The following is a 23,205-nucleotide window of genomic DNA, read 5'->3' on the forward strand; positions in this document are numbered from 1 at the left end:
CCGGTGAAAACCCGCTCCTCAGGACCCGGCGTTACGGAAATGCAGCGGGCAGTCGAAGCCACCTCCCCCACGCTGGGCACCAAGCGCTCACGAGGGAACGCGCGAGCTCCGCAAAGACTACAGTTCCCAGAAGGCGCAGCGGGGGCGGGAATCACGCACGCGCAGCCCGGGCTACGGAGAATGACGTCTCGCTGCGGGGGCTTCTGGAAGAAAAATGGCGGGACTGAGGCCGCGGGTGGGCTGAGGCGGTCTCTGAGGTGACGGCGGCACGGGAGCGAGGGAGCGGAGCCTACAGCATGTCCCAGCCCTTTGCAGAGGTGCTGCGGCTGCCGCAGAGGCAGCTCACGAAGCTGGTGTTCCCGCTGCAGGAGCTCGAGCGGCACCTCGCCCCGGACACGAGGCCCAGCCTGCGCCTGAGGCTCTTCGAGCCGAGCCTGGAGGCCATAGCGAGGGCGGACGACCTGTTCACGTCCACGGCCCGGCACCGCATCGAGTACGTCAGCTCCGCCGTCCGCCTGGACCACGCGCCGGGCCTGCTCCGCCCTGAGGTGAGTGCGTCTCTGCTCGCGGCGCGCGGGGCGCTGGGGGCGGGTTAGCGGGTGGGAAAGGCGGGCGCGGGCCGCTAGCGGCCTAGTGCGCGGCTGCACGTGACGTGGTGGAAAACAGGTAACGTTGTGCGCCGCAGGGAAATAAGCCCGCTCTGGTGCCGTGCGTACTGGACAGCCTGTCCCTGCCGTCAGATGTCGAACCGGAGGCGGCCTGGGCGGAGGCTTTGCTATCGTTTTTTTGTTTTTTCCACGAAAGAGAGATATTTTGAAGCGTTTTGTTGGTTAATTTTCTAGCTTTGTGTTGACACATGTAATTAACTCAATAAGCATGTTGTTGTTGTTAGGTGCCCTCGAGTCGGTTCCGACTCCTAGCGACCCAGTGTAGAGCAGAACGGAACACGGCCCAGTCCTGCGCCATCCTCACAATCCTTGTTATGTTTGAGCCCATTGTTGCAGCCACTGTGTCAGTCCACCTCGCTGAGGGTCTTCTTCTTTTCCGCTGACCCTGACTCTGCCAAGCATGATGTTCTTCTCCAGGGACTGATCCCTCCTGACAACACGTCCAAAGTATGTAAGACGCAGCCTCGCCATCCTTACCTCTAAGGAGCATTCTGGTTGTACTTCTTCTAAGACAGATTTGTTCGTTCTTTTGGCAGTCCATGGTATATTCAATATTCTTTGCCAACACCACAATTCAAAGGCATCATTTCTTCTTCGGTCTTCCTTATTCATTGTCCAGCTTTCACATGCATATGATGCGATTGAAAATACCATGGCTTAGGTCAGGCGCACCTTAGTCCTCAAGGTGACATCTTTGCTCTAAAGAGGTATTTTGCGGCCGATTTGCCCAATGCAATGCGTCTTTTGATTTCTTGACTGCTGCTTCAATGGCTGTTGATTGGGGATCCAAGTAAAATGAAGTCCTTGACAGCTTCAGTCTTTTCTCGGTTTATCATGATGTTGCTCATTGGTCCAGTTGTGAGGATTTTTGTTTTCTTTATGTTGAGGTGCAATCCAAACTGAAGGCTGTGGTCTTTGATCTTCATTAGTAAGTGCTTCAAGTCCTCTTCACTTTCAGCAAGCAAGGTTGTGTCATCTGCATAACGCAGGTTGTTAATGAGTCTTCCTCCAATCCTGATGCCCTGTTCTTCTTCATATAGCTCAGCTTCTTGGGTTATTTCCTCAGCATACAGATATACGTATGCTGAGAGGATACAACACTGACACACACACAAATAAGCATATGTAGTTTTAACTACTTTGGTAATGAATATAGAATAATTTAAAAGTTTTTGGGGGGTTTTAAAAGGTTTTAGCTACGCGTTAACAAAATTGACTCATTTTATTATTCTTTTCTTATTTAATTGAATTTAATTGAAAACATGCCGAGACAAATTAAAGTGAAGAACATGAGGAAGTTTCATAGTCTCACAAGTGAGGTAATCCTTATAATCTGTATTTTTTGCACAATATAAATTTCTTATTGTGCAAAAATGATTACTATATATAGATGACAAAGATGTGAAAGGTTTTTAAATAACTTTTTATTAATAAAATTTCCTCAATGTTCTTTTCGTGGGTGTCCTAAAGACTAATAATGTTTTGTGCTAAGTCTGCGAAAGGAAAGCTCAACCCTCCTTCCATATTTGCAGTAACTGCACTACTGCACTGAAACTGTTCTTCTAAATACATTTAGAATGGCTGCAATAAGTTGAGTAGCCAGAATTCAGGGAGTACATAAATCATTTAATAATTTTGACATTACGCCAGTTTTTCAGTTTAAGCTTCTAAATTACTGGACTTCGTGTAACTTGTTTAGAAAATGTCAGTTTTATATATCATCTATATTTTAGCATTGGGTTTAATCTGGCAGAACATTCAAAGTTCATGCGGGATTTAGTATCCCGGGCCCCTTCCTGCTAAAAGCCCCCAATTGTATTAATAATCAAAAATACCCTCACAGATTTTCAAAACACCCCCCAGGGGGTGATACTGGCCTCATTAGAATCACTGGTTTGTATTGTCCCCCTGTCAGTACTGATGTTAAAAATGAGAGCCATGCGTGTTAAAGGTTAGTGTCAGGAATATTTTGTTGCTTTCCACACCACACAGATCTAAAGGAGAAAAGGCTAATTGGCACAAGAGAGGTCAAGGAAGAAGAATGACCTCTTAATTGTTACTGCTTACTCTGGGATTTGTGAGATAATGTAGTTCTAGACATGCAATGGTACTTTATAGCCAATTTGGTTGAAATGCATCTCTTTTTTACTTAAAAAGCTTTGTAAATACAAAATGATTAACAAATGTTGCAAATGTCCTTGAGTAACTGGATTCTGACTCATAGTGACCCTGTGGGACAGAGTTGAACTGCCCCGTAGGGTTTCCAAGGAGCTGCTGGTGGATTTGAACTGTCAACGGTTTGGTTAGCATCCTGAGCTCTTAACCATTGTGCCACCAGGGCTCCAGATATTCTTGAGTAGCATAGTGTAATTAAAAGCACAGATCTGAATACGTTGTAGTTAGGTGTCGTCAAGTCAGTTCAGACTCACAGCAACCCTATAGGACAGAGTAGAACTGCCCCATAGGGTTTCCGAGGAGCGGCTGGTAGATTTGAACTGCGGACCTTTTGCTTAACAGCCAAGCTCTTGACCACTGTGCCACTGGGGGTCCAAAAAAGGTGTCCTAATTTCAAATCCCAACTCCTTTATTTTCTAGCTGTGTAATTTTGGTCCAGTTATTTAATATCTCTCTGCGTCTAGTTTTTTTCCTTTGGTAAAATGGGAATAATGGTATTACATGTCTTGTAGAAATACTGTAATAAGAAAATATATTAAGTGCATAGAACAATTAATTAGTAATCATTCAGTACATATTAGCTGTGTGTTAGAATTTGAGCTTTGACCAAACATAAACCACTTTTTATGTGGGTAGGTAAGATTGGAAATAGCTTGATAGAGTTTTGTAGCTGATACAGCGTGTAATACATATATATGCTCTAATACTCAATTATCTTCTTTTTTTCTTGTATAAGGTGTGTTTTATAGGCAGAAGCAATGTTGGAAAATCCTCCCTACTAAAGGCTTTATTTTCACTGGCCCCAGAGGTTGAAGTCAGAATCTCCAAAACACCGGTATGTTGACATTTTAAAATATACCTGTACTGTCTCTGAATTGATTGAGATGGATAATAAATGTTAAGAGGTGCAAGAAATCATAGTTGTTATCTAAGCTCCTGGAGAAGTGGTTTCTTCTAAGCAGGTAGTGAAGTAAAACATGTCATTAATGCCTGTGTATTTTTCTGGAAAAAAAAACATTGTGGCTGGATTTATTTTAGTCACTCTCATCAATAGCTTGAAGAAATTTTCCTTTGTTCAGATGTTTTCCAAAGAGTTGCCAGATAAAGTTTTCTCTTGCCATTTTATGGGAGCAGTAGTGCTTCAGTGGTAGAGTTCTCTTCTTCCGTGCAGAAGACCTAGGTTCAGTCCCTGGCCAGTGCACCTCATGTGCACCCACCACCCATCTGTCATTGGAGACGTGCATGTTGCTGTGATGCTGAACAGGCTTTAGCAGAGCTTCTAGACTAAGATGGACTAGAAATAAAGGCCTGGTGATCTGATTGAGAAAATCAGTCAGTGGAAATTCTATGAATCGCAACGGTCTGACCTGCAGCCAACAATGATATGGCACAGAGCCCGGCAGCTTATCGTTGGTTGCCATGAGTGAGGGGCCGGCCAACTCGACGGCAGCTAACGACAACAGTAATGTTGTCATTCTACATTTGCTTCTAGGACAGTGATCCTCTAGTTCTACACTGATTTTAGTGGGAACAGTTTTAAAGTTTGTTTTTTTTTTTTCCCCTCCTATAATCTTTTTGGAGCTGTGGTGGGGTAGTCGTTAAGCGCTTGGCTGCTAACAAAAAGGTCGGCAGTTCAAATCTACCAGCTGCTCCTTGGAAGCTCTATAGGGCAGTTCTGCTCTGTGCTATAAGGTCATTATGAGTTGGAACTGATACCTAACAACAACATAATCTTTTTATACTTTGCTGCTAGAGCCCTAGTGGCCCAGTGATTAAACAGTTGGCAGCTAACCGGAAAGTCAGCAGTTCGAACTTACCAACAACTCTGTGGGAGAAAGAATGTGGCAGTCTGCTTCCGTAAAGAATTACAGCCTTGGAAACCCTTTGGGTCAGTTGTACTTTGTCCTGTAGAGTTACTGTGAGTTGAATTCTACTCAACAGCAGCAGGTTTGATTTCTGGTTTGGAGTCTATTTATGCATGTGTATAGATAAAAAGGTCGGCAGTTCGAATCTGCCAGTCGCTCCTTGGAAACTCCATGGGGCAGTTCCACTCTGTCCTGTAGGGTCGCTCTGCATCAGAATTGACTAGACGGCAGTGGGTTTGGTTTTTTATTTAATAGATATATAAAGCTAGAGAGAGAGAGACACAGTCCCTGGTTTACCCAAAGCCAGGTTATTTGCTTATTATCCAATCCAGTCTGCTATAGTAGTTTCCTGTCTTTTTTTAAATTCCTTTCACTTCCTCCTCAATGACACAGACCTCTCTACCAATATCTGAGATCCCCCGCTCCTTAAAACTCACCCCCAAACACCTTCGCCGTGACAGGCCTTTCCACGTGCTAATGCTCACTGCCTCCCTTTTATCATGTGGCCACCCTTCCTTGAGGCTTCACTGGTCTTCTCTTCCTCTCCACTTCATACAGTTGGTTCTGTGGTTCCATCGCCAATGACGGGCAGAAACAGAGCATTGACAAACCCAGCCTGTTGTCATTCCTTAACCCTGCCATCCTCACTTCTGTCCTGCCTCACCACATAACCTAGCTAAACTGTCACTGCCTGTGATGAGAGGACATGGAGGAACTATCTTCTCAACGTTCCCAGTTTGTAATTTGCAGGTCATTTTCACGTAGATACACAGATACACTGACCTAGGAGCCTAATCACCATTTATAAAAATCTTTCCTCTGAGAATATCTGTTCTAAGTTCCATCCGATTAGCTTTTTAAATTGTGTATCTTAATCTTTCCTTTTCTGATTAATAAAAGTGGACACAAAAACATGAATAAACTATTTTTTATCATCTTTACATCCATTTTTGTTGCACAAATATTTTATAATTACAAAATCATGCATTTTTTTTTACAGACTGCTTAGTGAAAGCATTAAAACACGCAAACCTCTTGATTTTAGGGAAACAATAGACTAGGCTTACTAAACTACAGCGAAACCTGATGGAACTGCCTTGTTTTCCCAGATATCGGAAGTTTTCTGCTTCTGACAGGGTACAGTCTTCTGACAGGTACCTTCTGTTTCACTGTCTATTAGTGGAAAATATTTGAGTTTTCCTTCCCTGACAGGGTTCCACCTCACACAGGTTCCAGCTTTCTTAGGTTTTTCTGTATCAGGCTTTGGATCTAGGATTCATGAAAACCTGTATGCCTGAGGGTAAGAATTTTAATCTGTCTGTGTCATAATTCATTTTCTTAAAAGTTGAAATACATTATTCATTAGAAATACTGACTAACGGAGTCACACCATGTAGAATAGGTTGACTTTTTCACCAAGAGAGAAAGTTAATGAATCAGGAAAGACTCCAAAATATTTGGCCTGTATGTTTCTAATATAGAATCTAAATTTCTTCTAAATCATGAAGGTTTTATGATTAAAACAGAATTAATTGGGAGGAAGTAGTATGATCTGAGCTTATACCCAGCCACTTCCCTCTGTCTTCTTTCACTGTACTGTCATCGGGATAGCTAGAATTTTACACAGAACACTTAGGCTTTTAATAAATACTTGTTGATTACCTGGGTGGAAAACATTTTGAGCCAAGAAATGTATAAAGGACATATTTTAAGACACCATTTATTTTTCTATTTACTTTATCAGGGGCACACAAAGAAAATGAATTTTTTCAAAGTTGGAAAATATTTTACAATGGTGGACATGCCAGGTTATGGCTATAGAGCACCTGAAGATTTTGTTGACATGGTAGAGACCTATCTAAAAGAACGAAGGAAGTAAGAAAAAATTTTTCTTATAATAGTTACACATGTAACCCTATAGCACCTTTCTATCATTCTGTACATGAACACTTCAGTTTTATCAAATGACTTACTTTAGAAGGCCCATTTTCTTCTCGTAATATTCTGGAGTACAGTGTGTAAGACCAAGTATGTACTGCTTGATTGGTTCCTGCCTGTAGTTAAACCTAATCTTAAATTCAAGTGTTTTCCTAAATCGAGGATATATAAAGTACTTCAGCAGGGTTAGTTTATTGATTTTTAGCTTAAATTTTAAAAATTAAACTCTTAGCTGGTTAATTTTGAAAATGAAAATTGTTGGTTGATGTAGCAGACTTAAATAAACTTCAGTAAATTCTGATCTTTCTTACAGGGCTTCTGATGTCACATCTTCTGTGAAGGTTACCTTTTGTCTCCACCAGTAGTCAAGTGACAGTTTTGTTTCCAGAATTGCACAATAGATAGAAAAATTAATGTTAAACTTTTGAAGTATAAACAGTTCGTATATATTTTGCTCGTTGTAGCTTTGTAGGCTAATGTCAATTTTCAGAGAAACTAAGATGAAATATTTACATAAAAAACGTAAGCGTAGTGTGCCTGGTTCCTGTTACATGCTGGGGTCTTTAAGGTAGTATTAAGAATGCTAAACATTTTTGTGATAATTTAATTGGATTCATGTCTCTTTCTCCTGCTAGAATCTAAACTCTTAGAGGAAGGGGCTCCTTCACAGTTATCTCCAGTGCCAGACAGAGTGTCTTACATTGAATACATGCCTATTGAAATAAATTCATATTAGTGAATTTAGTTATTGAAGATAAATAGCACTGAAACCTCTCAGACTGTATGAAGAACTTTCTGGTGAATGGAGAGTTCCTTTGGCTTAAAGAAATTTTTAAATTTTTGTTCAATTATCATTCAAAGGGAAATTTCTTAGTCTAGTATGGGTTGGGAGAAGGGGATAAATGAATGAGTATATTTTATATTGCCATTAATCTTCATTTCTCCATTCTTACAGCTTGACGAGAACATTTTTGTTAGTGGACAGTGTTGTTGGAATCCAAAAAACAGACAGTATCGCCATAGAAATGTGTGAAGAATTTGCATTACCTTATGTGGTAAGTATTTCTTTTGAGTCATGGTTGCTATTAGAAATACCAGTTCTATGTGTGTGTTGTGTGTGTGCTTTTTAATGAATGAGCAGGTCTTGCCTCCTCAGAAGATAGAGATAAAGAAGTTAAAGAATACTTTTTGAATAATCTTTTCCATTATCAACTGTTAACATTAAAATAAGTTCTGTGGCACTTTTATTCTCTCTTCCTTGTCTCGACTTTTAAGTTTTTGAAATTATAGTCAAAGCAAAATAGCTTTTCAGAGCTTTCATTTAATGTTCCTAAATGCTTTCCTTTTTCATGTTTTTTTATTTTTTTAAGGCAGTATAAACATTTGCCCAAACCTATTAGTAGCTCCTCAACAGCAGCTTGGCAGATAGTACCTATCAGAATGTAAATATAACAGCGACAGATGAAAACTTCTGAACCAGCTTGGGATTTAAGACCGATTCCAAGAACAAAGCAGGCTTCAGCACACACAGTAGGATTTTTATATTCTTAAAGAAAAACAAAATTCCTCCTGGGAGTATCTTACCAGTGTTCTGTCTTTCACTTGACCTGGAATACAATGCAGACCGGTAAATGTTATCCCCATTAATTTTGCTCTGTGAGGCTTCTAGATGAAATAGCACTCTTTTAAGTTTCTTTTTGAGGAAGAGTGAAGAACCCAGTGACTAAAATTTGGTTTCAAACAAATGTCAGAAAACACCTACAAAATATAACAGTGGAATTCAGTGCAAACCAAACCATGTTACTAGACAGCCACTTTTTTGTGTCATATGGAATTCCTGGGGTTTGCAAAGGCCGTTTGAGATATCAGAAATAACTTAAAGGAGTCCAGGGATTAATGAACATAGTCTTACGTAGTGAAGATACCTAAATATTGCTAAATTGGTTTTAGGTGATTTGGTACCAGTTTTTGAAATCATGGATTTTCTTCAGTTCTTTTTTTTTTTTTTAACTTTTATTGAGCTTCAAGTGAACGTTTACAAATCAAGTCAGACTGTCACATATAAGTGTATATACACCTTACTCCATACTCCCACTTGCTCTCCCTGTAATGAGTCAGCCCTTCCAGTCTCTCCTTTCGTGACAATTTTGCCAGCTTCCAACTCTCTCTATCCTTCCATCCCCCCTCCAGACAGTAGATGCCAACACAGTCTCAAGTGTCCACCTGATATAACTAGCTCACTCTTTATCAGCATCTCTCTCCTACCCACTGTCCAGTCCCTTTCATGTCTGATGAGTTGTCTTCGGGAATGGTTCCTGTCCTGGGCCAACAGAAGGTTTGGGGACCATGACCGCCGGGATTCCTCTACTCTCAGTCAGGCCATTAAGTATGGTCTTTTTATCAGAATTTGGGGTCTGCATCCCGCTGTTCTCCTGCTCCCTCAGGGGTTCTCTGTTGTGCTCCCTGTCAGGGCAGTCATCGATTGTGGCCAGGCACCAACTAGTTCTTCTGGTCTCAGGATGATGTAGGTCTCTGGTTCATGTGGCCCTTTCTGTCTCTTGGGCTCTTAGTTATTGTGTGACCTCGATGTTCTTCATTCTCCTTTGATCCAGGTGGGTTGAGACCAATTGATGCATCTTAGATGGCCGCCTGTTAGCATTTAAGACCCCAGACGCCACATTTCAAAGTGGGATGCAGAATGTTTTCGTAATAGAATTATTTTGCCAATTGACTTAAAAGTCGCCTTAAACCATAGTCCCCAACCCCCCACCCTTGCTCCGCTAACCTTTGAAGCATTCAGTTTATCCCGGAAACTTCTTCGCTTTTGGTCCAGTCCAGTTGCGCTGACCTTCCATGTATTGAGTATTGTCCTTCCCTTCACCTAAAGCAGTTCTTATTTACTAATTAATCAGTAAAAAACCCTCTCCCACGCTCCCTCCCTCCCCTCCTCGTAACCACAAAAGTATGTGTTCTTCTCAGTTTATACTATTTCTCAAGATCTTATAATAGTGGTCCTATACAATATTTGTCCATTTGCCTCTAATTTCGCTCAGCATAATGCCTTCCAGGTTCCTCCATGTTATGAAATGTTTCACAGATTCGTCACTGTTCTTTATCAATGCGTGGTATTCCATTGTGTGAATATACCACAATTTATTTACCCATTCATCCGTAGATGGACACCTTGGTTGCTTCCAGCTTTTTGCTATTGTAAACAGAGCTACAGTAAACATGGGTGCGCATATATCTGTTTGTGTGAAGGCTCTTATTTCTCTAGGGTATATTCCGAGGAGTGGGATTTCTGGGTTGTATGGTAGTTCTATTTCTAACTGTTTAAGAAAACGCCAGATAGATTTCCAAAGTGGTTGTACCATTTTACATTCCCACCAGCAGTGTATAAGAGTTCCAGTCTTTCTGCAGCCACTCCAACATTTATTATTTTGTGTTTTTTGGATTAATGCCAGCCTCGTTGGAGTGAGATGGAATCTCATCGTAGTTTTAATTTGCATTTCTCTAATGGCTAATGATTGAGAGCATTTTCTCATGTATCTGTTAGCTGCCTGAATATCTTCTTTAGTGAAGTGTGTGTTCATATCCTTTGCCCACTTCTTGATTGGGTTGTTTGTCTTTCTGTGGTTGAGTTTTGACAGAATCATATAGATTTTAGAGATCAGGCGCTGGTCGGAGATGTCATAGCTGAAAATTCTTTCCCAGTCTGTAGGTGGTCTTTTTACTCTTTTGGTGAAGTCTTTAGATGAGCATAGGTGTTTGATTTTTAGGAGCTCCCAGTTATCGGGTTTCTCTTCGTCATTTTTGGTAATGTTTTGTATTCTGTTTATGCCTTGTATTAGGGCTCCTAGGGTTGTCCCAATTTTTTCTTCCATGATCTTTATCGTTTTAGTCTTTATGTTTAGGTCTTTGATCCACTTGGAGTTAGTTTTTGTGCATGGTGTGAGGTATGGGTCCTGTTTCATTTTTTTTCAAGTGGATATCCAGTTATGCCAGCACCATTTGTTAAAAAGACTGTCTTTTCCCCAATTAACTGACACTGGACCTTTGTCAAATATCAGCTGCTCATATGTGGATGGATTTATATCTGGGTTCTCAATTCTGTTCCACTGGTCTATGTGTTTGTTGTTGTACCAGTACCAGGCTGTTTTGACTACTGTGGCTGTATAATAGGTTCTGAAATCAGGTAGAGTGAGGCCTCCCACTTTCTTCTTCTTTTTCAGTAATGCTTTGCTTATCCGAGGCTTCTTCCCCTTCCATATGAAGTTAGTGATTTGTTTCTCTATCACATTAAAAAATGACATTGGAATTTGGATCGGAAGTGCATTGTATGTATAGATGGCTTTTGGTAGAATAGACATTTTTACTATGTTAAGTCTTCCTATCCATGAGCAAGGTATGTTTTTCCACTTAAGTATGTCCTTTTTAATTTCTTGTAGTAGTGCTTTGTAGTTTTCTTTGTATAGGTCTTTTACATCTTTGGTAAGATTTATTCCTAAGTATTTTATCTTCTTGGGGGCTACTGTGAATGGTATTGATTTGGTTATTTCCTCTTCGATGTTCTTTTTGTTAATGTAGAGGAATCCAAGTGATTTTTGTATGTTTATCTTATAACCTGAGACTCTGCCAAACTCTTCTATTAGTTTCAGTAGTTTTCTGGAGGATTCCTTAGGGTTTTCTATGTATAAGATCATGTCATCTGCAAATAGAGATAATTTTACTTCCCCCTTGCCAATCTGGATACCCTTTATTTCTTTGTCTAGCCTAATTGTTCTGGCTAGGACTTCTGGCACAATGTTGAATAAGAGCGGTGATAAAGGGCATCCTTGTCTGGTTCCTGTTCTCAAGGGAAATGCTTTCAGGCTCTCTCCATTTAGAGTGATGTTGGCTGTTGGCTTTGTATAGATGCCCTTTATTATGTTGAGGAATTTTCGTTCAATTCCTATTTTGCTGAGAGTTTTTATCATAAATGGGTTTTGGACTTTGTCAAATGCCTTTTCTGCATCAATTGATAAGATCATGTGGTTTTTGTCTTTTATTTATATGGTGGATTACATTAATCGTTTTTCTAATATTAAACCAGCCTTGCATACCTGGTATAAATCCTACTTTGTCGTGATGAATTATTTTTTTGATATGTTGTTGAATTCTATTGGCTAGAATTTTGTTGAGGATTTTTGCATCTATGTTCATGAGGGATATAGGTCTGTAATTTTCTTTTTTTGTGATGTCTTTACCTGGTTTTGGTATCAGGGAGATGGTGGCTTCATAGAATGAATTAGGTAGTATTCCATCATTTTCTATGCTTTGAAATACCTTTAGTAGTAGTGGTGTTAACTCTTCTCTGAAAGTTTGGGAGAACTCTGCAGTACAGCCATCTGGGCCAGGGCTTTTTTTTGTTGGGAGTTTTTTCATTACTGTTTCAATCTCTTTTTTTGTTATGGGTCTATTTAGTTGTTCTACTTCTAATTGTGTTAGTTTAGGTAGGTAGTGTTTTTCCAGGAATTCATCCATTTCTTCTAGGTTTGCAAATTTGTTAGAGTACAGTTTTTTGTAATAATCTGATATGATTCTTTTAATTTCAGTTGGGTCTGTTGTGATGTGGCCCTTCTCATTTCTTATTCGGGTTATTTGTTTCCTTTCCTGTATTTCTTTAGTCAGTCTGGCCAATGGTTTATCAATTTTGTTAATTTTTTCAAAGAACCAGCTTTTGACTTTGTTAATTCTTTCAATTGTTTTTCTGTTCTCTAATTCATTTAGTTCAGCTCTAATTTTTATTATTTGTTTTCTTCTGGTGCCTGATGGATTCTTTCGTTGCTCAGTTTCTATTTGTTCAAGTTGTAGGGACAGTTCTCTGATTTTGGCTCGCTCTTCTTTTTGTATGTATGCATTTATCGGCATAAATTGGCCTCTGAGCACTGCTTTTGCTGTGTCCCAGAGGTTTTGGTAGGAAGTATTTTCATTCTCGTTGCATTCTATGAATTTCCTTATTCCCTCCATAATGTCTTCTATAACCCAGTCTTTTTTCAGGAGGGTATTGTTCAGTTTCCAAGTATTTGATTTCTTTTCCCTAATTTTTCTGTTATTGATTTACACTTTTATGCCCTTGTGGTCTGAGAAGATGCCTTGTGATATTTCGATGTTTTGGATTCTGCAAGGGTTTGTTTTATGACCTAATATGTGGTCTATTCTAGAAAATGTTCCATGTGCACTAGGGAAAAAAGTATACTTTACAGCAGTTGGGTGGAGAGTTCTGTATAAGTCAAAGAGGTCAAGCTGGTTGATTGTTGTGATTAGGTCTTCCGTGTCTCTATTGAGCTTCTTACTCAATGTCCTGTCCTTCTCCGAAAGTGGTGTGTTGAAGTCTCCTACTATAATTGTGGAGGTGTCTATCTCACTTTTCAATTCTGTTAAAATTTGATTTATGTATCTTGCAGCCCTGTCATTGGGTGCATAAATATTTAATATGGTTATATCTTCCTGGTCAATTGTCCCTTTTATCATTATGTAGTGTCCGTCTTTATCCTTTGTGGTGGATTTAAGTTTAAAGTCTATTTTGTCAGAAATTAATGTTGCTACTCCTCTTCTTTTTTGCTTATTGTTTGCTTGATATATTTTTTTCCGTCCTTTGAGTTTTAGTTTGTTTGTGTCTCTAAGTCTAAGGTGTGTCTCTTGTAGGCAGCATATAGACGGATCGTGTTTCTTTATCCAGTCTGAGACTCTCTGTCTCTTTATTGGTGCATTTAGTCCATTTACATTCAGCGTAATTATAGATAAATAAGTGTTTAGTGTTGTCATTTTGATGCCTTTTTGTGTGTGTTGTTGACAATTTCCACTTACATTCTTTGTGTGAGATCCTCATTTTCATAGTATTTGACTCTATGTTTGCTGAATCGTTATGTTTTTCTTGGTTTTTATTTTGAGTTATGGAGTTGTTATACCTCTTTGTGGTTACCTTAATATTCACCCCTGTTTTTCTAAGTAAAAACCTAACTTGTATTGTCCTATATTGCCTTGTATCCCTCTCCATATGGCAGTTCTATGCCACCTGTATTTAGTCCCTCTTTTTGATTATTGTGATCTTTTACATATTGACTTCAATGATTCCCTGTTTCGAGCATTTTTTTTTTTTAATTAATCTTAATTTGTTTTTGTGATTTCCCTATTTGAGTTGATATCAGGATGCTCTGTTCTGTGACCTTGTGTTGTGTATCTGATATTATTGGTTTTCTGACCAAACAATTTCCTTTAGTATTTCTTGTAGCTTTGGATTGGTGTTTGCAAATTCTCTAAACTTGTGTTTATCTGTAAATATCTTAATTTCGCCTTCATATTTCAGAGAGAGTTTTGCTGGATATATGATCTTTGGCTGGCAGTTTTTTCCTTCAGTGCTCTGTATATGTCATCCCATTGCCTTCTTGCCTGCATGGTTTCTGCTGAGTAGTCTGAACTTATTTTTATTGATTCTCCCTTGAAGAAGACCTTTATCTCTGGCTGCTTTTAAAATTTTCTCTTTATCTTTGGTTTTGGCAAGTTTGATGATAATATGTCTTGGTGTTTTTGTTTTTGGATCAATCTTAAATGGCGTTTGATGAGCATCTTGGATAGATATTCTTTCGTCTTTCATGATATCAGGGAAGTTTTCTGTCAGCAGATCTTCAACTATTCTCTCTGTTTTCTGTCCTCCCTCCCTGTTCTGGGACTCCAATCACACGCAAGTTATCTTTCTTGATAGAGTCCCACATGATTCTTAGGGTTTCTTCATTTTTTGAAATTCTTTTATCTGATTTTTTTTCAGCTATGTTGGTGTTAATTCCCTGGTCCTCCAGATTTCCCACTCTGCATTCTAATTGTTCGAGTCTGCTCCTCTGACTTACTATTGCGTTGTCTAATTCTGTAATTTTATTGTTAATCTTTTGGATTTCTGCATGCTGTCTCTCTGTGGATTCTTGCAACTTACTAATTTTTCCACTATGTTCTTGAATAATCTTTTTGAGTTCTTCAACTGTTTTATCAGTGTGTTCCTTGGCTTTTTCTGCAGTTTGCCTTATTTCATTTCTGAGGTCGTCCCTGATGTCTTGAAGCATTCTGTAAATTAGTTTTTTATATTCTGTATCTGATAATTCCAGGATTATATCTTCATTTGGGAAAGATTTTGATTCTTTTGTTTGGGGGGTTGTAGAAGCTGTCATGGTCTGCTTCTTTATGTGGTTTGATATCGACTGCTGTCTCCGAGCCATCACTAAGATATTGTAGTGATTTATTCTATATTTGCTCACTGAGTCTTATCTTGTTTTGTTTTCTTTCAATATACGTGGATGGTCTACTAGATTGTGCTGTCTTGTTTGTTGTAGCCCTTGACTTACTTACGACCTATTGCCAGCTGGTTTGGGCTTTTGCCAGATATATATGCCTGAGTCTATTCACTATTCTTGAGTAGAATCTGATTTTGGGTCATCAAGTGTGTGCTGCACCCTAACACCTATCCACCTTGAGAAGTAGTGGTGATAGTTGTGTGCACCAGATTCTATTAGCAGCTGGGGTTCACACTCCGGGGGTGCAGGATGCTGACAGGCTTCCCCAAGTGTCAGTGAGGTAGGTGTGTCTCTATTCCTAAAGCACCTTGGTGGGAGGGCTCTGCAGCTGTACCTTAGGCCCTCAATGCAAGTACCTCTACAGATTGGTAGGTGTCACCCTCCTTAGACCCCTAAGGCAAGAGGCTAGGTGGTCTGGGGGCAGCTTCAGCCCTCAGTTCCCTGTTGTGGGTCAGTTAGGGCTCTGTTGAATAAGCAGAGATATCAGACCTGGGAAACTTGTTTTTCCAGTAAATCCGCTAAAAAAAAAAATGCAGTCAGATCCCTATCAGAATTGCCTTTGCATTATAATAGCCACCTTGTTCCCTGTAGGGATGAAATCCCGAGATATGGATCATATATGCTTGGCTGGAGCTGGTTTTGTGTTTTTAGTCCAATTAGGGAAGGATTTTTGGTCCCCGGGTTTTTTGTGGTTGCTTCTCTCAGGCCGGGAGAATGGGTTAGGAAAAGACCAAAAAGAAAAAAAAAGGGAAAAGAAAAGCCGCAGAGCCGGAGCCGTTCTCCCTCTGGCTCAGGAAATTCCAATGTTAATGAAGCCGCCTGGGAAGGGGAGGGGAGGGTTCAGAAAAACAGGAGAGAGTAGCACCCCAGAATATTGCCAAAGTTGCTTATCTTGCTTGGGATGACTATTTTATCTTAGATTCCCAAGGGGCGTGTCGCCTATGTGTGCTGGCTGTGTAGAGATTGCCCCCGAGGGTCAGGCCTGCAGAAGCCGTGGTCAGTTCCTCCGCTGCCAGTCCAAAGCCCAGCGTCAAGGTTCCCCGGCTGGGATGCTGCACTCCCGGCTCCAAAATCAGTCGCTGCCTCCCGGGGACTTCTCCTCCCACTGCCCACACGGACTGGCTGGGCCCCCTCCTGGGGTCAGTTCAGGGGGATAGGGCTGCGCCCCATGTTTGTGCCTACACAGGATGTTGTGTTCAGCTCCCCTGCGCCCAGTCCTAAGCCCGGCGCCAAGGTTACCTGACTGGGATGCTGGCTCCAGGCTCCGGAAACAGTCGCTGCTTCCCCGTAGTTGTTCGTTCTCCATCTCTGTCACTCAGGTCAACTCTTTAAATCTGTGTTTGTTGTTCAGGATTCGTAGATTGTCATGTATATGATCGATTCACTTGTTTTTCCGAGTCTTTGTTGCAAGAGGATCTGAGGTAGCGTCTACCTAGTCAGCCATCTTGGCCCCCTCTCAGTTCTTTTTTTTTGTAATATTTTATTGTGTTTTCGGTTAAAGTTTACACAGCAAATTATGTTCCCCTTTAACAATTTTTATGTAGCCCTCATGGTGCAGTGGTTGAAGTGATCAACCTTTAACCAAAAGGATGGCGGTTTGAAACCACCAGTGCCTCCTTGGGAGAACGATGTGGCAGTCTGCTTCCATAGAGAGTTATAGCCTTGGAAACCCTATGGGGTCCCCGGGGGTGGGACTTGACTCAATGGCAGTGGGTTTGGTTTGGACCATTTTTATACAAATTGTTCCATACCACTGGTTGCAGTTGTCAGCATTCTCATTATTTCCATTCTGTTCTGTTTCCTTTGATCTAGCTGCCCTTCCCCTTCTTGCCTTCTCACCTTTGCTTTTGGGCAAATGTTGACTGTTTGTTCTCATATAGTTCATTGTTTAAGGGCTTACATTACTCACTGGTGATACTGTTTATTTTATAAGCCAATCTATTATTTGGCCAAAAGGCGACCTGCTGAAATAGCTTCAATTCCACATTCTAAGGTTATCTTAGGGTGGTAGTCTTATGGGTTCCTCTGGTCTCTATCAGTCTAGCCTTTTTTAGAAATTTGAATTTCATTCTAATTTTTCTTCCATTCTATCCAAGAACTTGTCTTGTGTCCCTGGTTGGAACAGTCGGTAGGTAGCTGGGCACCATCTAGTTCTTCTGGTCTCAGGTTAGAAGAGACTGTGGTTCATGTGGGCTCTTAGTCCCATGGATTAGTTTAGTTTCTTCTTCAAGCCTTCCATTTCCTGCATTCTCTTTTGCTCCATTTGAGTAGAGACCAATAGTTGTATCTTAGGTGGCCACTTGCAAGCTTTTAAGACCCCAGACACCTCTCACCAAACTAGGACGTTGAACATTATTTTTGTGAACTGTTATGCCAGTTGACTAACTTGTCCCCCAAGACTATGGTCCCAAGCCTTGTGACCCAGTAAACCAGTCCCATGAGTTGTTTGGATCTGTCTGGGAAGCCTCTTTAACTGTGCCGTCTGTGTGGTTGTATATATGTGGATATATGTGCAGCACACACAGACGTGTATATACACATGCCTGCAGATACACCTATACGCGCACATGCATTTACTCGCATATACATTCCTATACACATATATGCATTATTGTCTTCAGTTGTAACTAGAAAACATACAGTATTTTCTTCTTTGGAAAAGGGGTAGCACTGGAGGAATTAATTTTTTTAAATATCAGCGTATTCACTTTTATGAGGAAAGACTTCTGTTTGGAGGGATTCATGGGTCACTTTCTGCATCTCCTCACTCTCCTTTCGCCTTTACTATTTTTATGACTGAAAAACAAGTGATTAGTCAGAAAATTTAAATTTATAGAAATTCATCTCCCAGAAATATGTGATGGATCCAGGTTTCATTTTTTAATTGATTTTGCAATCATCTTTGCCTTGATCCTCCTTCAGCAGGTCTTTGTTTTTGGACAAGTAAAATTCTAGGCTTACTTAGAACATAAGTATAGTGGATACAATTTACAAATAAGCTGATTTCTGGTTTTTCCATTAGGTCATTAGATACAGGTTGAACCATTTCATAGATAGAAAATGATCATATGTTGGCAGTTTTGTATGGTTCAGCTTAATACTCATTTATGTCTTAGACCACAAAGTATGTAGTCATCATGTGAGACATGTGGCTTGTGGCAACTGCAGATGTGGCTCCTGAGTCCTTTTTCACTTGACCTTGAATCCAGGATCTTCCTGCCCTGTGTTGTTGAAGCATAGTTACATAGCAAACACAGTGACTACTTCACAGGCTGCGTACGTTGGCTCGTTTCATCTTCACAGCAGCCCCTTTAAGTGGGCATTGTTTTTATTTACCATAAGGAAATTGAGGCACAGGGAGATGAAGAAACTTGGACATGTCACATAGTTGTAATTGAAAAATCATAGTTAAAATGTGTAAAACTAAGAAATACTTAATTTCCAGTGCTTAAAACTTTGTTTCCTTATAGATGGTATTAACAAAAATTGACAAATGTTCCAAGGGACATCTTTTAAAACAAGTGCTTCAGATCCAGAAATTTGTTGACACTCAGACACAAGGATGTTTTCCTCAGTTATTTCCTGTAAGGTAAGAGGTTAACTGTTTTTATAACTAAGTCCTAGCAGCCTCTGGTCTTAAATTACTCTTTCTTAAGTTAAGGTATCATTTAGAATTCAAGGAGTTTGGAAGACTGTGCACTTGGCCATGAGTTGCTGGTATAGTCCAACAGCACTTTATTTTTTTCTCCCCTATATTCTTTCTTCCTTCTGCTGGTTCTCGTTGGATTTTCTCTGCACTTTATTCTCTTCCTTCCTCAGCTTAGCTCAACCCTAGACCATGGCAGAAGTGAAAGCTTTTTGCCTTTTAAAATTAACTAAACAACACCCACAATAAAGATGCTACCACCTCTTTCTCAATTAAAAAAAAAAGAACCCCAATACTGGTCGTAAGGGAATTTTCTTTTAAAAGGACCATATATAAAGAAGAAATACTTCATATATGTTAGAAAGACTGGTCATTATCTGAGCTGGTAACTTTTGAGACACTATGTAATATGGTTTAGTGAGGAAGCGTGGGCCTGTACTTTCCTTGTTTACCTTGGATACAGTTAGTAATTTGTACTGTAGCAGAGGTGTGGCAATTTTCTTACTCTGATTTCTTTGTGAAAGGCACTATGCTAGTTGCTATGAGGACACAAGGAATACAAGTAATAGTTTATTATGTATGAAAACCATCTCCTAATGTCATTTTAGGTTCTGCAATCTAGATCAGACTTCAGTTGTTTGGAATCATGAACATGCTTGTCAAAATCAAATCTTCACTCATTCCTACAAAATGCTCCTTCTCCCCTCACTTACATGAAAAAAATCCACCATGTTCCTTGGCCTGCGTCCTTATAAACCAAAACCAAACCCACTGCCATCAAGTCCTTGTGTACAATGGGAAGTCTTAGGGGCAGGGATGAAATCTCAGTTCTCCTTAGAGCCCTCAACATTGTCATATGAAAACAGCTACTGCTTTGAACCTTTGCTATGAAGGAAGTGAGGCTTCAGCTAAAAATGGTAACACAGACAGGAAGGGCAGATCATGGCTTAGCTGCAACGTTTATTGAAAGAAATTGGACGTTTTACTTTACCACAAACTGAACATCAATTAATAGTGTAATGGGGCTGGGGAAAGGATGCCAGTGTTTTCTTGAGCTACATTAATAGAACTAGGGTGTTCAAAACAAGGGAATGATGAAGCAATAGTCCCAGGCTGCTGTGGGCTGTGTGCCACTAGACCAGTCAGATCAGACTGTGGCCCTGCATTGAGAAGAACAGTTAGAGCTATCTGAAAACAGTGGCCTTCAGGGAGGGTACAAATACTGAATTCAAACACTTAATGATCCTCACAGTAAACATCTCTATTTCACAGAGAAGGTTACAAGTCAGAGAAGTCAAGTGAATCCCAGAGAGGTATTTGCTGAAATTGAAAGATCATGGTCCTTAGTGTCAGACAGCCATGGTTTCTGGCCTTCAGGAACTCCAGCATTCGCTGTACTGCAGTGACTGTACACAGCAGGAAGTTGGCAGGCTCTGCTCTTCAGCATAACCAAGCCCCCGTCCATCCCTCTAGAAGGGAGTCTGGCCTTTCCACAAAGTGGTTCATGTAAAAAATCAAGTGTTATTTCCTTCTCTTCCTGTATATTGTTGGTAGGGGAAAGATGGAGGTGTGGGGTAGATACATCTTTACACCTGTAGGCGAAACCTAAGTGCTAGCCTTATGTCTGCAACTCCTCCCCAGCAGGACAGAGAAGTATAAATGGTATGAAAAAATACATAAGTATAATTGTTTCTATGATTTTCTATGTAGTGAAATGCCAAGCAGATAAAAACTAAGAAGAAATTATCTGAGTTGCCAAAAATATAGCAGATGAGTTCAAAGTGCCATATTTAGTGGGCAGACTATCCAGCTTTTCTCTTTTGGACTGTATATGTATAACTTCAGTTTTAATTCAAGAGTCATTATGGGCTGTTTTCAAGCAGGCACTTTGGTCAAAAAGTCTAACATGCTGCACAGTCAAGAAGGGAATTAACAAATAGCAGAAAAGACTTTACCTGCATGTAAAACCATAGTGTATCTGTGCCTGAGAAACCATGTGGTTAGTCTCCATGCCGATGGATGGATGGATGTACGGATGGACAGACATAGTAGAATGGATAAATTATAGATAATGGTAATGGTGATTTATAAAAAACTAAAAAGAATCTAAATTATTAAGGTGATTGCATTTTTGTCACCAAAAAAAGAACAAACTTAAATATTGTATGAGACCACTATTATAAGAACTCAGGAAAAAGTTTAAACACAGAAGAAAATATTCTTTGGTGGTTGCAGGGTGGGGAGGGAGAGAGAGAGGGGTATTCACTGATTAGACAGTAGACAAGCACTATTTTAGGTGAAGGGAAAGACAACACACAATACAGGAGAGGTCAGCACAACTGGACTAAACCAAAAGCAAAGACGTTTCCTGAATACAACCAAACACTTCAAAGGCCAGAGTAGCAGGGGCAGGGGACCGTGGTTTCAGGGGACTTCTAGGTCAATTGGAATAACAAAATGTATCAAGAAAACATTCTGCATCCCACTTTGGTGAGTGGTGTCTGGGGTCTTAAACACTAGCAAGCGGCTGTCTAAGATGCATGAATTGGTCTCAACCCACTTGGAGCAAAGGAGAATGAAGAACACCAAAGACACAAAGTAATTATGAGCCCAAGAGACAGGAACAGCCACATAAACCAGAAACTACATTAGCCTGAGACCAGAAAAACTAGCTGGTGCCCGATCACCACCAATGACTGCCCTGACAAGGAACACAGCAGAGAACCCCTGAGGGAGCAGGAGAGCAGTGCGATGCAGACCTCAAATTCTTATAAAAAGACCAAACTTAATGGTCTGACTGAGACTAGAAGGACCCCAGAGGTCACGGTCCCCAGACCTTCTGTTAGCCCAAGACTGGAACCATTCCCAAATGCAACTCTTCATACAGGGATTGGACTGGACTATAAGATAGAAAATGATACTGGTAGGAGTGAGCTTCTTGGCTCAAGTGGACACATGAGACTATGTGGGCAGCTCCTGTCTGGAGGTGAGATGAGAAGGCAGAGGGGGAAGAGGAGCTGGCTGAATGGACACGAAAATAGAGGGTGGAAAGGAGGAGTGTGCTGTCTCATTAGGGGGAGAGCAACTAGGAGTACATAGCAAGGTGTATGTAAATTTTTGTATGAGACTGACTTGTAAACTTTCACTTAAAGCACAATAAAAATAAATAAATTTAAAAAATAACTAAAGAAACCAAGACTTCTAGAACATAGAACACAAAATCCCCCCCATTGCCATTCAGTCAGTTCCAACTCATAGCGACCCTACAGGACAGGGCAGAACTGCCCCACTGGGTTTCCAGAAGAGAAGACAGGAAATTTTTAGACTCATGAAGGAAATGGACAAGATGATGTGTAGGGTCAGATTTTAGAATACTAGAAGAGGCTAGACAAAGAGCAGGAAGATAGAACAAAGTAAAGGAAATTCTGCTTCATAGATGGAACTTGCATTTGTAAATATATTTTTAAATTTATATTAATTCAGTTCTAATACCTAATACAAGGAAGAAAGTGATTTTTCCTTTTCTTTTCACAGTGCTGTAACCTATTCTGGAATCCATCTGTTGAAATGCTTTATAGCAAATATAACAGGAAACCTTAGGATTGACAACTCCCAGTCTAGCTGAAGATTGAAAAGTCTTTGCGTCGGCTGGAGTTGACACCTAGAAGAGCTTCAGCGTTGTTTTAAATGCCGTGTAACTTGCAGGATTGCTTCAGCCTTAAAATCTGTGTCTTCCCAAAGAAGGTTGTCTGAGGAAAAAAGTTTATAAATGATTGAATTACGCTGTTCACTAGAGCAGATATTAGCTGTTTTTCCTGTTTAACAAACGCAAAAGCAGCAGCGTACAGAAGTCCGTAAAAGGAAGACTTAACTACTGCTGTGTAGAGAAGGGCTGGCCATGTTCTTTATTGGGCTTTTGTCTTTTAAAGAACGGCTATTATGTATGTATATTTTAGATATTAAAATAGGCTAAGTAAAAGGGCTGCTTGTGTGTTGAAGTAGGGTGATGGATAAATGTTCCTTTGTATGCCTGTAGCTTCTTTCTTGAGTCTTTATTTGAATATTAAAAAAAATTATTCTTGAAAATTTTCAGTCAGTCCATGTTAGAAATACCAGTAGTTTCTGGCTAGGATCATTCACCTCTGTGGTTAGAACATAGGATTCAGAACGAGAAGACCAGAATTCTATTTCCAGTTCTAATACTTATTAGATGCTGGATCTTGGACAAATTGTGTGATTTCTTGGAGCCTCGTTTGTTGTTGTAACCTTACAAGTGATGAAGATTAAAATGGCATTACATGAGGTAATGTACATGGTATGCCTGACCCAGGCCGTGGTTTTTTCAGTCCCCACATATGCATGCAAAAGCTGGACAATAATAAGGAAGACCAAAGAAGAGTTGAGGCCTTTGAATTATGGTGTTGGCGAAGAATGTAGTGGTTAAAAGCTATGGCTGCTAACCAAAAGGTCGGCAGTTGGAATCCACTGGGTGCCCCTTGGAAACTGGGGCAGTTCTACTGTGTCCTATAGGGTCGCTAGGAGTGGGAATTGACTTGATCACAACGGGTTTGGGGTTTTGTTTTTTTTTT

General features: G+C 40.2%; 1 protein-coding gene across 1 annotated transcript; it reads left to right on the forward strand.

Moving 5' to 3' along the window:
• Positions 1-227: 227 nt before the first annotated feature.
• Positions 228-23,183, forward strand: GTPBP8 (GTP binding protein 8 (putative); the record flags this gene model as incomplete). Its single annotated transcript, XM_049876447.1, has 6 exons — positions 228-548; positions 3,580-3,678; positions 6,453-6,583; positions 7,602-7,701; positions 18,441-18,559; positions 22,151-23,183. Coding segments are annotated over 6 exons (861 nt in total), but the record flags the coding sequence as incomplete, so codon positions are not given.
• Positions 23,184-23,205: the final 22 nt, after the last annotated feature.

The sequence above is a fragment of the Elephas maximus genome, chromosome 1 (genome assembly GCF_024166365.1).
Source record: "Elephas maximus indicus isolate mEleMax1 chromosome 1, mEleMax1 primary haplotype, whole genome shotgun sequence".
NCBI classification, from domain to species: Eukaryota; Metazoa; Chordata; class Mammalia; order Proboscidea; family Elephantidae; genus Elephas; species Elephas maximus.